The sequence below is a fragment of the Panthera leo genome, chromosome D3, assembly GCF_018350215.1.
Source record: "Panthera leo isolate Ple1 chromosome D3, P.leo_Ple1_pat1.1, whole genome shotgun sequence".
In the NCBI taxonomy this organism is placed as follows: domain Eukaryota; kingdom Metazoa; phylum Chordata; class Mammalia; order Carnivora; family Felidae; genus Panthera; species Panthera leo.
Window position 1 is genome coordinate 16,677,593 of NC_056690.1, and position 16,221 is coordinate 16,693,813.

General features: G+C 55.5%; 1 protein-coding gene across 1 annotated transcript; it reads left to right on the plus strand.

Annotated features, from left to right (window-relative positions):
* Positions 1-1,856: 1,856 nt before the first annotated feature.
* Positions 1,857-15,537, plus strand: ACADS (acyl-CoA dehydrogenase short chain). Its single transcript, XM_042910650.1, has 10 exons — positions 1,857-1,942; positions 3,492-3,655; positions 12,225-12,374; positions 12,613-12,724; positions 13,223-13,374; positions 13,675-13,845; positions 13,917-14,054; positions 14,230-14,325; positions 14,527-14,583; positions 14,743-15,537. The coding sequence occupies exons 1-10, from the start codon at positions 1,897-1,899 to the stop codon at positions 14,893-14,895; spliced, it is 1,239 nt and encodes a 412-aa protein (XP_042766584.1). The 5' UTR covers positions 1,857-1,896; the 3' UTR covers positions 14,896-15,537.
* Positions 15,538-16,221: the final 684 nt, after the last annotated feature.

A 16,221-nucleotide genomic window follows, 5' to 3' on the forward strand; every position in this document is an offset into this window, starting at 1 on the left:
TCGGAGCCTGGAGTCTGCTTCGGATTCTGTGTGTCCCTCTCTCTCTCACCCTCCCCCATTCATGCTCTGTCTCTCTCTGTCTCAAAAATAAATAAACATTTAAAAAAAATAAAAAATAAAGTTAGGCTTATTAAGGTGTACTTTAACTGCAGTAAAATTGACCTTGTTTAAGAGTACAGTTGGATGAGTACGCAATCTTATTACCCCATCACAATCTGATACAGGGATTTTGCGTCACCCCAGAAAGTTCCCTCAGGTTCCTGGTGTTGGCAAAGGGCAGTTCCCTCCCTTCACCCAAACCTCCTGCAACCATTGTCTGGTTTTTGTCTCTACTGGGAAATTTGCCTACTTATGATATAAAACAACATTCTTGTTTAAGGTGAAAATACAATTTTATTTATTTTTTTAAATTAAAAAAATTTTTCAATGTTTACTTATTCTTAGAGCACGAACAGGGGAGGGGCAGAGAGAGGGAGACACACTCTGAAGCAGGCTCCAGACTCTGAGCTGCCAGCACAGAGCCTGACATGGGGATCGAACTCAGGAGCTGTGAGATCATGATCTGAGCTGAAGTCAGATGCTCAACCAGCTGAGCCACCCAGGAACCCTGAGGTGACAATACAATTGTAAAGTATGTCTGGTTTAGATGGTCTGTGGCACCCAAAGCAATTGTCGGCCTCTGTTCACTCACTCATTTCCCCCTCTCCTGCTTTTTCCTGTCTTCTTTCACCCAGTGCTGGTGCTCAGGTGGGCCAATAGAAAGGTGAGGAAGGCCTCAGAGCATTTGCCAACCACAGTCATTCATCTGGCTTTAAAGTATTGTGGATTTAGAGGCTTTCTTTTAAATGAAAGGTAACATATTAAGGACTTTGCCACATCTTTTCATTGATCTCCGGGGAGGCAGGGCAAGGCCTTGGTGGAAGGCAAATTTTGACCTGCGGGTCAGTGCTGCGGACAGGTGCCTGGCTGAGTTACAGCGGGAGAAAGACAGGGATGGAGGGATGCGTAGGTGCTTGGGAGGGTGTGGAGGTCTGACACACTTGTGCTAAGGGAAGACCCTTGTCAGCAACTGGAATTGCCAGTTTCCTGGGGAGGGTGAAGGCGTCCTGGGGCGGATGCTAAGGACCAAATGCATGGCATCGGGAGCAGTGCCCCACAACTGCGAGATGGGAACTACAGCGGAACAAGGGGGTAACATCCCTACTCCCCCTCCCCCCCCCCCGCCCCCCACAGCTGCTGGGGGAAGGAGAACTCCCTCCCAGGCAACCTGATTCCCCGGGGCCTGAATATTGAGCACCAGAGCAAGACCAAGACGAGACCCTTGTGCTTCTTGGAGTTCACAGACCAGTGAGAGGACTGGAGATGTCAGATGGTGGGTGCCATGAATAAGGAAAACAAACGCTGGGATGGAGAATGTGTGGTCAGGGCAGGCCTCAGTGAGTCAGGCCTGGATGGAGGGACGGAGCATTCCGGGCAGAAGAACAGGGCTTGCAAAGTCCCGGAGGCAGGAACAAGCCCTGCTGTTGCAGAAAAGCTGCTGCAGAAAAGCTGCCTTGTGCGGCCAGAGCAAAGACAGCGAGGGCCCGGTGGGGATGGTGGGCTTGGGGCGGGAGAAGTGGGCGGGGGGTGGCCATATGGGGCATTTTAGGCTGCGGGCTTGGATTTTAGGAGAGGTGGGCCACCGTCCAAGGGTTTTGAGAACGGACGTCCGTGGACAGCGGAGACCGCGGGACCCCCGGAGAGTGCGGTTTGCGCTAGCCGGAGGGAGGCGGGGCCGGAAAGAGCCGCGGCGGACCCCGCCCCCGGGGCTGGAGCCCGTGACGTCCCGCCTCCGGCCCCGCCCGCGCAGCCCGGAGCCCGCGCGCCTGCGGTCGGAGGTTGGCGGTGTTCGCGTCCATGGCAGCTGCGCTGCTCGCCCGGGCCTGCGGCCCCAGCCTCCGAGGTGAGTGCGCTCCCGCTCCGCTCACCGGGGCGGCGGCCCGGGCCGGCCGGGCTCTCCCCGGCAACGGCGGGAGGGCGGGCGGCGCCCCCTTCGGGAGCGCGCGCGGCCTTCGCCCTAGTTGGGCCGCTGCCGGCGCCTGCGCGGCCCCGGCTCCTGTTCCGACCCCCGCCTGCCGCCCGGCTCTCGCAGTCGTATCAGCGCCCCGAGCGTCATTTCCCCGCCCCCTCATGTCCGGGGCGCGTCCCTCCTCCCGAGCCAGGCCTGGGATTGAACCCTGACCCTGGGACTTTGACCTTGGACGAGACGCTCGGCCCGTTCTCCTCTTCTGGCGGGCGCGTGGGTAAAATGGTCCCGCCAATGTGTTACTATTCTCAGGGAGTTGTTACAGGGTTGAATCAGACACAGCCTGTGTAACACACTCAGTTCAGCGCTTGGCATATGGTGCCCAGTGGATGTTAGGTCTTCACACTGCGCTTCACACTGCACCTTTCCCAGCTTCTTTCTCTCCCTGTAGCAGCAGTGACACACGTGGCCAGGGCTTCCTTTGCCTGGCCAGAGACCCAGCTCACCCTGCAGGACTGCAATAAGGGGACCCCCCACCCCCTCCATTGAGGTCTGTCTCTGTCAGGCCCTGTGCTGAGTGCTGCAGTCAGGATCTCTTTACCCCTTCCACCCCCAGGAGCTAAGTACTGTTGGCCTCCACATTTTCTGGGAACTGAGACCCAGTGAAGTTAAGATCCTTGCCTGAGGACACAAAGCTGTCTTATTATTACCAGTAGTGTCCTAATGGGATAGTTGTGTGCAAAGTGTTTAGTAAGTGGAGAAAGCATTCCCTTGGTGTGCATTTCTGAACAGCAGCACTATTGACATGTTGGGCCGATGATTCTTTTATTTTGTACTTTTTAAAAAAATTTTAGAGATAGGGAGTGAATGTGAGCTGAGGAGGGGGGCGGAGGGAGAGACAAACTTTTTATTTTCCTATTAAAAATTTTTTTTTAATGTTTATTTTGAGAGAGTGGGGGAGGGGCAGACACAGAGCCCGATATGGGACTCTATCTCAGGAACTGTGAGATCATGACCTGAGCTGAAATCAAGAGTCCAAATTAAGAGTGGCTTAATTGAGCCACTCAGGTGCCCTGAGAGACAGAATCTTTTTTTTTTTTTTTTTTTTTTTTGAGAGACAGTCTTAAGCAGGCTCTACACTCAGTGTGGAGCTGGCCGCAGAACTCGATCCCACAACCCTAGGATCATGACCTGAGCCAAAATCAAGAGTCAGATGCTCAACCGACTGAGCCACCCAGACATCCCTGGGCAGATAATCCTTTGTTGTGGGACCTGTCCTGTACATTGTAGGTAGGGTGTTAGTACCCCTGGCCCCTACCCAGTTCATAGTGATAGCATTTCGCTCTTCAGGTGTAACAACCAGAATTGTTTCCAGACGTTGCCAGATGTCCTTTGGGACATTCCTGGTGGAGGCCCACCAAGTCATTGGTTTGTGATGGTGATGATGATGCAATCCCTTTCCACCAACACCTGTTCTTGCCGGCAGCTCTGCGTCCTTGGGACTGGCGTCAGTTGCATACTATCTACCAGTCTGTGGAACTTCCCGAGATGCACCAGATGCTGCGTCAGACGTGCCGGGAATTTGCCGAGAAGGAGCTGGTTCCCATTGCCGCCCAGGTGGACAAGGAGCATCGCTTCCCGACAGCCCAGGTGAGAGTTCCAACCTCAGCAGCCCCTGATGGTGGTCTGCCAGCTCCTCCTGGATGTGTGGGGACAGTGACAGCCAGAGGCACCGAGACTCCCAAGCCAGGAACCCTGGGACCCAGAAAATGTTCTGGAGGTTTCCTTCGTTCAGCACGAGGCCTGGATTTAACTTCTGGAATAACAGTAATAATGGTGCGTGGTTGGCATGCTCACTGTGTGCCAGGCCTTGTGCCTATAGTAAGAGTTAACGCTTGCAGGGTGCTCGGCACGGCTCTGAGGTGTGCCAGCCCATCTGCGTCTCACCGTAGCCCTGTGAGGTGAGGGTACTGGTATCATACATCCGGTTGTGCGGTTGGTGAACCCAGAGGGACTCAAGGGTTCAATAATGGGCCCCAGGTCACGGAGCTCGGGAGTTGCACAACTAGGGCTGGGACCCAGCTCTTCGCCAGACCCGGAGCTCTCAGTGCGAGTGCTCTTTCCCTTGATGTCGGCGCATCTGTAATTTCACGTTTAAGATGTTCCTGCCGTAGGGGCGCCTGGGTGACTCAGGAGGTTAAGCGTCCAACCCTTGATTTCAGCTCAGGTCGTGATCTCACGGTTTGTGAGATCAAGCCCCACTTCGGGCTCTGCGCTGACAGCAAGGGCCCTGCTTGGGATTCTCTGTCTCCCTCTCTCTGCCCTACCCCCCCGCCTCCAGTAAATAAACTTTAAAAAAAAAAGCTGTTCCTGCTGTATTCCCGGGCCTGGCAAGCCATGTGGCACATGGTATAAATATCCAATAGCTATTTGTTCAGTAAATAACTTGTAAAAGAGGAAACCTTTCTGGCCTCTTCTCTTGGCCTGTTTTTTTCACTCTTAAGGAGTTCAAGAGTTGTCATCCATGTCTTCTGGGCTCTGGGGCCACTTTTCCAGCTTAGAAAATACTGTGCTGATCACAGCATATTGGGCACTGTGCTTAGAACCATGGCAGTCCCTGGGGAGCTCCAGGTATAGTAGAACCTGGCATTCTGGGCACTGGCATCAGGGGGATAACTTTTGAGTTGTTGAGTACTTCATGTGCACCTTCTTAGTCTAGTCCTGAGGACGTCCTCACCTGCAAGTCTAATCTCCATTTTGCTTCTAGAATGCTTACAAGGATTAAGTGGGGTAATGCCTGTCAAATTCTGGTGCCTCCTGGCCCTTGGGAAATGGTAGCTATTATTAATACCATTACGTTGAGAAATTTGAGGCAGAGGTAAAGTGATTTTCCAGGGTTACTGATCTGTGGTGCTAGACTTCATATTCCAAGTCCGGCTGGCTCCAAACCCTTCTCCATCCACACTATCCACGTGGTTGTTCCAGAAGCCCCGCTGGCAGGCAGGGAAGCCCCCTTCTAGTTGGGAATATTCCCGTCAAAGGTCTAAGCTGCCCTTCTGCCCTCTGTACCCACATGCCCTGCTCTCAGTAACCTTATCTGGCAGTTTCCCTTCATCTTTCAGTACCGTTAATGGAGATGTAAACAAACGCCATCTCTCTGCAGACAGAGGATGGGAGTGAGCGGATGACCATTGACAAGCAGGAAGAGCTCAGAGGCGCTCTCCCCAGAGCGGTTATGTGAGCGTGGCTGTGTGCTGGGGCTTTTCCTACCAAAAGACAGTCAGCTTGATTTACTTTTCCTATCCTATTCCTACATTCTCTCAAATTCTTACTAATATTACAGACAGATTTGCTCCGGGCAAGAAAGCTGGCAATAGAAACAGACTTTTTGACAAGCTCCTCTGAACTAATCCTCTGGCTTTATAGTCTCCTCCCTGCTTCCTGGTGCTGGGTATTTTTCAAGATAACCCTCCGGAATAGGGGCAGACACAGGTATGGAGGGAGGAGACCATGGGCGCAGGCAGCCTCCTTCCCTCTGGCAGGTGGGGGCAGCTCGTCAGGATCTGCCGAATGCACGGCCATGGCTCAGAGTCGCGATGGCATCTGTATTTGGGTCTGTGTTGGTCAGGGTGTTTTCATGTCTGTGATGTCATCAAATTGTCCCGAGTCCTGCTGTTATTATCCCCTTTTCATAGATGACAAAGGAGCCGTTGTTTGAATTGCCTGGGGTTGTAGAGCTAGGAAGGAGTTGTGCTAAATCTTCGGATTTTGCCACCACCCTGCTTGTCTTGGTGGCTGATGGGATTATGGAGGTTAATCGGTACTGGCCTCCCTTGGCCACAGATTGAGGAGGCCTGCTGGGTTTTTGCTTCCTCCCTCTCTGTGTTTTGGGGAGTGGGGGGGTGGTGCTCATCTCCCAGTTGCAGCAGGAAGGCCAGGGCTTAAGCGGGCAGAGGGAACAGAGCTCTAGCCACACAGAGGATATGGCGGGTTGCGGAATTCAAGATAATAATCCCACTAGTGTTTCCAGATAAAATAGACATAGGAGCAGGAATAACTATCATTTAGGGGTTACCGTATTCTAGGTGCTTATGCCTTACATCTTCAGCACAACACTCTGGGGGTAGTTACTTAAATTATCTTCGGTTTTTAGATGAAAACGGAAGCCACGGGTTAAGCTTCTTGCTTCCCAGTCACACATATAGAGTCAGTAGGAGTCTATAGACTCCTGAGCCCGGCCTGGCCTATAGTAGATGCTTAGTTAATGATTTCTAATATTTTTTCACCACCGCCCAGAAATGTGGGTTTATGGGGGAAGGGTCAAGGGGAGAAGAATTGGGGGAGGCAGACCAACTATTAGGTGGAAGGCTGGTGCCAATTTCTGGTTACTTGGCTGGTTTGGGAACCTAAGTTCAACTTCATTCTTCCTGGGTCCAAACCAAAAAAAAAAGAAAGAAGAAGAAAAAAAGGTGTAAATATAAACTTACAATGTTATTTTGTCATAAAGGGAAGCAAGAAATAAAATGGTGTTTCAACTGATTTTGGACTCACCAAACTTTATGTGTACAATACTGAGCCCGGGCGCCTGGCTAGCTCAGTCAGGAGAGCATGCGACTCTTGATCTCAGGGTCACGAGTTCAAGCCCCCTGTTGGGTGTGGAGCATACAAAACAAAACAAAACTGAGCCCCATTTCTTCTTCACTCAGTGACTGTTTATTGAATAACTTTAATAGACCAGGTGCAACACCTCGTCTTTTTCATGCCCTGGCAGGTGATGGTGCTACGCTGACCTGGTTAGCCACATAGAAACCTCTAGGGCCCTACCCCATTTTCTTCTTCCTCATAGCCACCGACTCTTGTTAATTCCACCCTGGAAATGTGTCCTGATTGCCGCCTCCCATGTGTCTCAAGCAAACTTCATCGGTCTGTGTTCCGGGAGCATCCTGTTCGTAACCCATGATCCTGGTTGTGCCCAGCACATCGCCGGGCGTATGTCTTCCAGCACGGATGTTGCAGGCAGTGAGCTCCTATTTGTGTTTGCACGTCCCCGTGCACACAACACCTTGCTCTCAATGAGTGCTCGTCCTTCAGCAGATGGTCGCCCAGCTGTCAGGTAACCCCGAATGTCCTTGCTGCATCAGCTCGGAGCACCCACGAGCCGACAGCGGACACTAGAGGCGGTGGCCAACGGGGCCTCCTTCCCTCGGATACGCAGCCAATCTCCAACAGGCTGGGAGATTTGATTCTTCTAAGGGGATTAGTTTGGGCTCTAGTGAGCACACACATACTTAGAATCCATTTGATTTGTAAAAATGTGAGCTCTAGAGGCGACTTGAGGCATTGACTTTATATGAAGTACCTGCTCAGCGTCTCCCAAACCCAAGGCAGGCGGTGCCGAAGGCTCGTTCTGTGGCCACCTGGAAAGGGGTGTTACTCTTTCTCGCGTCTTGGGAGTTTGGAGACCAGTAGGCTTGGCCTTGTCGGGGCTGGTGCCTCTCTTTGGGTTGCAGGTCTGGTTCCCAGACACAAGAGACCGAGGGTGGCCATATGAGTAGTTCCCGGAGGTTCCCCTTGGGACGACTCTGAAGCCCAGGCCCCTCTGCTGGTAGCCGGTGGCCATCCACACACTTAGATCGGAAACGATTTCTACCACTGGACACGTGTTCTTTATGTTTCTGCTGCTTTCCATCTTGGCCCTGCTTTCTTTCTCTTTTTGATGATACTGCGTGTTCTTTCCATGGCCCCGCTGGTTCTTTCCCTCGATGCCGGTCTCTTTTCCAGGACACATTTGGGTGATCGCACCTCGCGGCCATTACTGCTTCTGCCTCCGTGTTGTTCCTAGAACATTCCTGCCTCTGGCCGTAGCCTTTTGCCAGAGTTCTCACGATCTGTTTCAGAATAGAAAGGTTGGAAAGGGCAGCCCCAGGCCCCAGGCATCCCTGATGAAACTGGGGGAACCTGGCTGTGTGCAGGCTCTGGGCCTGGCGTGGGTGAGTGCCTGCCCTCAAGCATGTTGGGGCTGGAGGTTTTTCAAGCAGACACTGATGGCAGGAGGTGGGGGAGGAGGGGACATGGGTGAGACTCTCAAGAGGAATGGACCGGTCAGGGGTGCAGTGATCTCCTACAGTGACAGCTGCCTGGATACCCAGTGGGAGGCGCTGCGGAGGGGAGAGTGCCCGGAACTCTGGCTTCCTTGTAGCGTAGACTTGGCTTGATTCCTTGTGTCCTGGAACCCCACCTGGGATTTGGGTTTCCTTTTTGTTTCCGGGGACGAGGTGGAGTTGTGGGACGTTGGACTAATCCGACCTTTCTTCCGGGCCGAACCCGGAAGGGCTGTGGCATGAGGAGGAGGTTGGGTGGCACTGGTAGGTAGCGTGGGGCAGTTTTGCCGGTAGGCCAGAGAGAGCCTTCCAGCGGGGTGTCCTTCTAGGCTCGCGCATGCGTCCTGGAGGCCTGCGTGTTTCCGGCACCTGGTGGAGTGTGGCCCGGACTCCTAACCCGGCACCACATGCCTTTAACAAAATGCCGTTTCTCCCCCTGGCATGGGTGAGTTGGCTACCTTCAGGTATGGGTCTGATGGTTTCTGTTTGGAGGCCACGCTCGTGCTGGCACAGCGTCCTGTGAGGCCCCACATGGGTTCAGATACAGCCCCGCGTAGGTCACTCTGCCTTGCACCGCCCCCCCCCCCCCCCCACACCGGTGCTTCCCACCTGCTGAAGCCATACAGCATCTCAGAGCAGGCCGCCGCCCCCCTGTGACAGCAGGTGTGCGGTCAGCACAGAACATTTGTCTTTTCAGCGGTTCTCGAAATGACACATCCCTGGCGCCTCTGGGTACTTTATCACCGTCTGTTAGTTTCCTCTTGCTGGTGTCCACAGACTAGCGGCTTGAAACGACACCACGTTGGCACAAAAACAGACACATAGACCAATGGAATAGAATAGAAACCCCAGAACTAGACCCACAAACGTATGGCCAACTCATCTTTGACAAAGCAGGAAAGAACATCCAATGGAAAAAAGACCGTCTCTTTAACAAATGGTGCTGGGAGAACTGGACAGCAACATGCAGAAGGTTGAAACTAGACCACTTTCTCACACCATTCACAAAAATAAACTCAAAATGGATAAAGGACCTGAATGTGAGACAGGAAACCATCCAAACCCTAGAGGAGAAAGCAGGAAAAGACCTCTCTGACCTCAGCCGTAGCAATCTCTTACTTGACACATCCCCAAAGGCAAGGGAATTAAAAGCAAAAATGAATTACTGCGACCTTATGAAGATAAAAAGCTTCTGCACAGCAAAGGAAACAACCAACAAAACTAAAAGGCAACCAACGGAATGGGAAAAGATATTTGCAAATGACATATTGGACAAAGGGCTAGTATCCAAAATCTATAAAGAGCTCACCCAACTCCACACCCGAAAAACAAATAACCCAGTGAAGAAATGGGCAGAAAACATGAATAGACACTTCTGTAAAGAAGACATCCGGATGGCCAACAGGCACATGAAAAGATGTTCAACGTCGCTCCTTATCAGGGAAATACAAATCAAAACCACACTCAGATATCACCTCACGCCAGTCAGAGTGGCCAAAATGAACAAATCAGGAGACTATAGATGCTGGAGAGGATGTGGAGAAACGGGAACCCTCTTGCACTGTTGGTGGGAATGCAAATTGGTGCAGCCGCTCTGGAAAGCAGTGTGGAGGTTCCTCAGAAAATTAAAAATAGACCTACCCTATGACCCAGCAATAGCACTGCTAGGAATTTATCCAAGGGATACAGGAGTACTGATGCATAGGGGCACCTGTACCCCAATGTTTATAGCAGCACTCTCAACAATAGCCAAATTATGGAAAGAGCCTAAATGTCCATCAACTGATGAATGGATAAAGAAATTGTGGTTTATATACACAATGGAATACTACGTGGCAATGAGAAAGAATGAAATATGGCCTTTTGTAGCAACGTGGATGGAACTGGAGAGTGTGATGCTAAATGAAATAAGCCATACAGAGAAAGACAGATACCATATGGTTTCACTCTTATGTGGATCCTGAGAAACGTAACAGAAACCCATGGGGGAGGGGAAGGAAAAAAAAAAAAAAAGAGGTTAGAGTGGGAGAGAGCCAAAGCATAGGAGACTGTTAAAAACTGAGAACAAACTGAGGGTTGATGGGGGGTGGGAGGGAGGGGAGGGTGGGTGATGGGTATTGAGGAGGGCACCTTTTGGGATGAGCACTGGGTGTTGTATGGAAACCAATTTGACAATAAATTTCATATATTAAAAAAAAAAAAAAAAAAAAAAAAAGAAACGACACCACGTTATTATCTGACAGCTCCTGGAGATCAAAAAACCTGATGTGGGACCCCCTGGGCTGAGAGCCGCATGCTGGCCGGGCGCTTCCTTCTGGCGGCTCCAGAGAAGGGGCCATCTCCTTGCCTCCACGGCTCCACAGCGTCTAGCACACGGAGGCCACCTGCACTCCCAGCTCATGACCCCCTCCAGGCGGCGCTCGGGTCCCTCTGACGTCTGCTTCCGTTGTCCCCTCTCGTTCTCCGACCCTCCTGTCTCCCTCTTTCCCTTGTAAGGACCCTGGAGATGACATTGGGTCCCCCTGGGTAATCCAGGGTAACCCCCATCTCACCAGCCTTAATCTCACCTGCAGAGCCTCCCACCCATCTCGCCCCCCTGTGGCTGCAGAGCTTCATTGCAGTTGCGGCTCTGCAGCTCACTGCCTTTTGGCAGACACTTGCGGTCTTTCTGGAGTGGAGGAGGGGAGTGAGGTCACCCCAGGTGCGGAGTCTTACAGGAGAGTCTCCCCGGGAGCGGTTCAAGGCAGAATCTGGTAAGAGATTCATAGAGGGGCGCACAGATCGTTATGGAAGTGCCCCTCCTCCCATCCATTCTTGTCCGGATGCCAACTTGTCAGCTACTTAATGATAGTAAGTGCCATTCACTGATCAGCTTGTGCCCGGCACTGGGCTCAGCATTTTATATATATTGTCTCAGTCCTCAAACAGTTCTGTGACGAAGATCCTATTTGCAGAGGAAGTGTAACAATTTTATAATCATGGAAATAATATTATAGAAAAGTGAGAAGATACTGTGAACATTCTTATGTTTGCTTCTTTTAAGTTAAAATAACGTAAGAACACGGTTACAAGAATCTAGTGACATAGAGGGGCTCATGGAAAGCAACGGTGCCCTTCTCCTCCCCCCATCCCCCGCCCCCCACCCCTGCTGCTCCCCACAGTCACTTGGTTTTATTTGCTTCTTTTTGAAGCTCGGTAGGTTGTGTGTGGTCCCCGTTGGGCAGAAGGAAAGCAGGCTGACGGAGGGTAGGCAGTTCGTCCCAGGTCAGAGGGGCGGAGCTGGGTGGTGTGCTGAGCTGGTTATGGCCCTGGGGTCACGGCCCGGGGTGCAGTCCAGCTGCACTGCCTCGGGGCTCTGGCCCCGAGCAGGTTGCTTCATGTGTCTGAGCTCTGGAAAGACTCAGATGCAGAGCTGGGCACGTAGTAGTCACTTGATGGTTGACCATTACTAGTATTGTTGTTCTGCATCAGAAATTCCAAACTCTTACCACTTATTCGCTCTTTCACGGGCACTGGGAATAGCACAGTGGGCAGACAGCAGTCTCTGCCGTCACGGTCAGGGAGAAGGATCGTAACCGAAACCAGCGGAGTAATAGGTGTGAACCTGCACCCGCCTAAGCACCGCATCGGAAAGGCGGAGATTCTGGGAGGGCACGCAGTTAGAGGACAGAGACGGCAGCTGGAAGAAGCGAGGCTCGAGCTGAGGTCTGAAAGGAAGGAGGCCGCAACAACTCATTTGCAAATGATCGGAAACAGCATGCGCAAAGACCCTGTGGTGGGGCGGCAGAGTATGTGCGTGGGGCTGAGAAGGTCAGTATGACACTACGCTGCCCTGCTCCTTACCTTGGAGGCCCCTGAAGGCTTCCTGTACCTTCTGCCTGCTCGCTGGCTGTGGCTGCAGACACAGAGGTGAGCCAGTGTGGAGTGTGGGGGCACAACAGCTTCAGTCCACGGTGCTGTCATGCAGACCTCAGCTGAGGCTGGGTCTTCAGTGTCTGGATTCGGGCATCATGGGGTGGGTGGATGGGGCCACATGGCCTGTTTCTGCAGACACCGGCTCGGGAGCCAAGGGGTGCCCTCCCGACGGCCCTTGCCATGACAGCCTTCCTTGGGGCCAGGTGAAGAAGATGGGCGAGCTCGGGCTTCTGGCCATGGATGTGCCCGAGGAGCTAAATGGTGCCGGCCTTGATTACCTGGCCTATGCCATTGCCGTGGAGGAGATCAGTCGGGGCTGTGCCTCTACAGGAGTCATCATGAGTGTCAACAACGTGAGTTCCCTCTCCTGGGTCCCTGGGACACACAGGTGGAGGGGAGGCTCCCGTGGGCAGGTGGGCACTCTGGCCATGTGTCCAGGCACCCTGGGCACAGCCAGGCCTTGGTGCCCAGCCCCCAACCTCCTCTGGGCTTGGTCCTTTCAGGTAGGGCCCTGGAGAGAACAGGTCTTGGGGTGGGGTCCACAGGCAGGCAGGCGGCCTCTGACCGCCTCCCCGCGCCCACCCCCTCCAGTCCCTCTACTTGGGGCCTCTCCTGAAGTTCGGCTCCAAGGAGCAGAAGCAGCTGTGGATTACCCCTTTTACCGGTGGTGACAAAATTGGCTGCTTTGCACTCAGTGAACCAGGTACCACGGTGGGACAGCGGTCGGCCCCCATCCCCTCACCTCAGGGTCAGAGTGACGGACTTGGGTTGGAGCTGGGTTGTCCCCCCAGGGCAGAGGCAGGAGGGGGGCCCGTGAGAGGCGAGGGCACAGGTCTTCCGTGCGGGCCACCTGGGAGCGACCAAGGAGCACGCAGTCACCTCAGCTGAGCCGGTGAGGGATGCCTGGCTCTGGGGTCCCTTCGGGGTGAAGACGCCCTGCTGTGCCACCCTCCTCCCCTCCTGGACTAGTCTCCGAGGACTCTGGGAGCTGGTGTGACCTGGGAGCTTTCTGTTAGGAGCCAGAACCCTGATTCTTTGGAGGCCAGGTGGCAGGGGCCTTGTGCTCACAAGCGGGGGGGGGGGGGGGGGGGGGGGGGGGGGGGGGGGGGGGGTTGGGGGCGGAGCCCGGGTCCCCTGCTTGCTGGTGGCAGCGCCCTTTGCGGGGTGGAGGCGGTGGATTCTGAGTCTGTGTGTGGGACAGGGAATGGCAGCGACGCAGGAGCCGCCTCCACCACCGCCCGAGCGGAGGGCGACTCGTGGGTCCTGAACGGCACCAAGGCCTGGATCACCAACGCGTGGGAGGCCTCCGCCACCGTGGTCTTTGCCAGCACAGACAGATCCTTGCACAACAAGGTGGGGACCCCAGGGGGAGGGTCGATGAGACCTCCGGGATGCAGACCTTTCTCAGTTTCTTCACCCGAATCCCGTCGGCTCCGTGGAGCTGTTCTGCTCTTGGCCACCTTGGGGCTGCCCCTTCCCCTCTCTGGCCGGTTGTTGGCCTGAGGCTGGAGTCTGCACTGTCCCCAGGGAGGCCAGCAGAGGGCGTCCCGGCCTGAGATCTGAGGGAGGGAAGGGGCTGCTCGGTGTCTGGTGGGGGATCAAGGGGTGTGGCCTCGGCCAGCCCCTGAGAACCTCGCTGGGTATGCCTCGCAGGGCATCAGTGCCTTCTTGGTTCCCATGCCGACGCCTGGGCTCACGCTGGGGAAGAAGGAAGACAAGCTGGGCATCCGGGCCTCATCCACGGCCAACCTCATCTTTGAGGACTGTCGCATCCCCAAGGACAACCTGCTGGGGGAGCTGGGGATGGGCTTCAAGATAGCCATGGTGAGCCCGGCAGTGGGGGCAGGGGCTCTGGGGCCCCGCTGGCCAGCCACTGACCGGGGCCTTCCCCACAGCAAACCCTGGACATGGGGCGCATTGGCATTGCCGCCCAGGCCCTGGGCATCGCCCAGGCCGCCCTCGATTGTGCCGTGAACTATGCCGAGAATCGCAAGGCCTTCGGGGCCCCCCTCACCAAGCTCCAGAGCATCCAGGTAACGAGTGGAGCCTAGCCTGGATGCCGGAGGGAGGGCAGCCCGGCCTTTCCTCTCCGGCTCCCAGGTGAGCTTTTACCTGCTTGCAGGCTCTCCCTCCTCCTCCCTCTTGTCCTGGGAGGGAGGGGTGGGGGGTGGGGCAGCCACTGACTGAGGCGGGGCTGGGTTCTTGCAGTTCAAGCTGGCGGACATGGCCCTGGCCCTGGAGAGTGCCCGGCTGCTGACCTGGCGTGCTGCCATGTTGAAGGATAACAAGAAGCCTTTTACCAAGGTGCCTGTGGCAAGGGGGTCCCTGGGCATGGCCCAGAGCTTTGGTGTGCCGAGGGAGAAGTGCGGGTGGGGCCCCGCTTCCTTGGGCCTCGTAGGCTTACTGCTTCAAGGGGAGGCTCCCCAGGCCCGGCCTTGCTGAAGGGCCATGAGCTGGGGGCTCCTCCCCAAAGTAGTTTCTGACCCCACCGTCCCCTGTGCTTAGGAAGCAGCAATGGCCAAGCTGGCTGCGTCGGAGGCTGCAACTGCCATCAGCCACCAGGTGAGTGTCCTGGGTGCATGAAGAGGTGCCTGGGTGTGAGGTCCCTGGACTGAGTAGCTGAAAGTGGGCCGGTTACCCCTCCCTCGCCGGTCCCTTACTGTGGCCGATCCCGCCCCTGACACGGCCTTTTCCCCTCCGATCCCCTGCTTTCCCCCGCAGGCCATCCAGATCCTGGGTGGCATGGGCTACGTGACAGAGATGCCGGCCGAACGGCACTACCGCGACGCGCGCATCACTGAGATTTATGAAGGCACCAGCGAGATCCAGAGGCTGGTGATCGCTGGGCACCTGCTCAAGAGCTACCGGAGCTGAGCCCCACTCAGGTGCCAGGCTGACCTGAGGCCCGAGGGGAAGGGGGCGGGAGCCATGAGGCCTTAGCCCTGGCTCCCATCAGGGATGCTGGGGGGGGGGGCGGGGTGGACAGGCAGAGGGCGTAACTGCCCTCTGCTGTGGACTCACCTGTTGCCCTCACTCTGCCCGCCCCAGACCAGACTGCCTGGGGGTTAAGTCTGGGAGAAAGGAAAGGTGAGGGCGGTGGCCAGCATCGGAGGACACCCATCTTCAGCTCGGTTTTTTGGCTCTGCTTCCTTTTCACAACCGTGCCTTGTTTTCTTTATCTGAGTGGACCTGGCCTCCAGGCGGCTGAGTTACCACCATGGGGCCCCCATTTCCTTTCTCAGGTGGGACAGGCTCTTGGCAGTGTCTGCTCCTCTCCCTGAGGTCGGGAGTCAGGGGGAGGAGTGGGCTGGGGGCCAGAATGACCGGGCCTCATTGTAGCACAAGTCGTGTTCTCCTCGGGGTTCCCAGGGACGTCTCGGGAAGGCTGTGTGGCTGGGTGACTGTGGAGGACCTGGTGCCCCATAACCCTGTACTTTGTGTGGGAAGGGCTCCGAATCACTCTTCGGGACAATTGAGCGTGGAAACTAATAAAGAATACCTGTGCTCTGGTCCTCACGTCCTTGTCTGGGTGCTGCTGGGGAGATGGCCCGCTGGTGGCTTCTGCTGCCCCCTGTGAGTATGAGTGTGTGTGTGCGTGTGTAAGGCTGACTGCAGGGGCAGCCGTCTGCACGGGAGAGTTCCGGGACCAGGCAGGGTTGACTCATCTTCCTTAAGGAAGATGCAGGGCTGGGGTGAAGGGCTAGGACAGTGGCCGCCAGGTAGGGAGGGCAGGTCAGGGCCTCTGGGCCCATACTTGGGCCCAGCCCCCGAGCAGGAGGAAGGAGGGTGCCTGATGGGTGGGGAGGGGACCAGGGACTGGGCAAAGCTCAACAGGCCTGCAAGACCGGCTGTGGAAGGGGGGGGGGGCCTCAGCAGCGTCCTTTGCTCAGGGTGGCCGTGCTGGAGCTGCCGGTGACGGGCCTGGTGTCCCCAGCTTTGAACGACTGCCGCCCAACGTGATGAGGCTGCGGCAAGAAAAACGGAACAGAGAGAGATTTCAGAGGAGCCGGGGTCGGCCCTCCCCGTGAGGCCTCTGGAGGGAACTGGAGGCGGAGCCGTGACCCATCTGGAGCCCGCATCGCGTGGGCGCCGACCGGCCCGGACCCTCTTGGTGGCGGAAGCTGCCGGGAGCCTGTCGCCCTATCCCCGGGCCCTTTCCTTTGCTCCCACGTGAGGGGCTGGCTGGGTGCGCCGCCCACT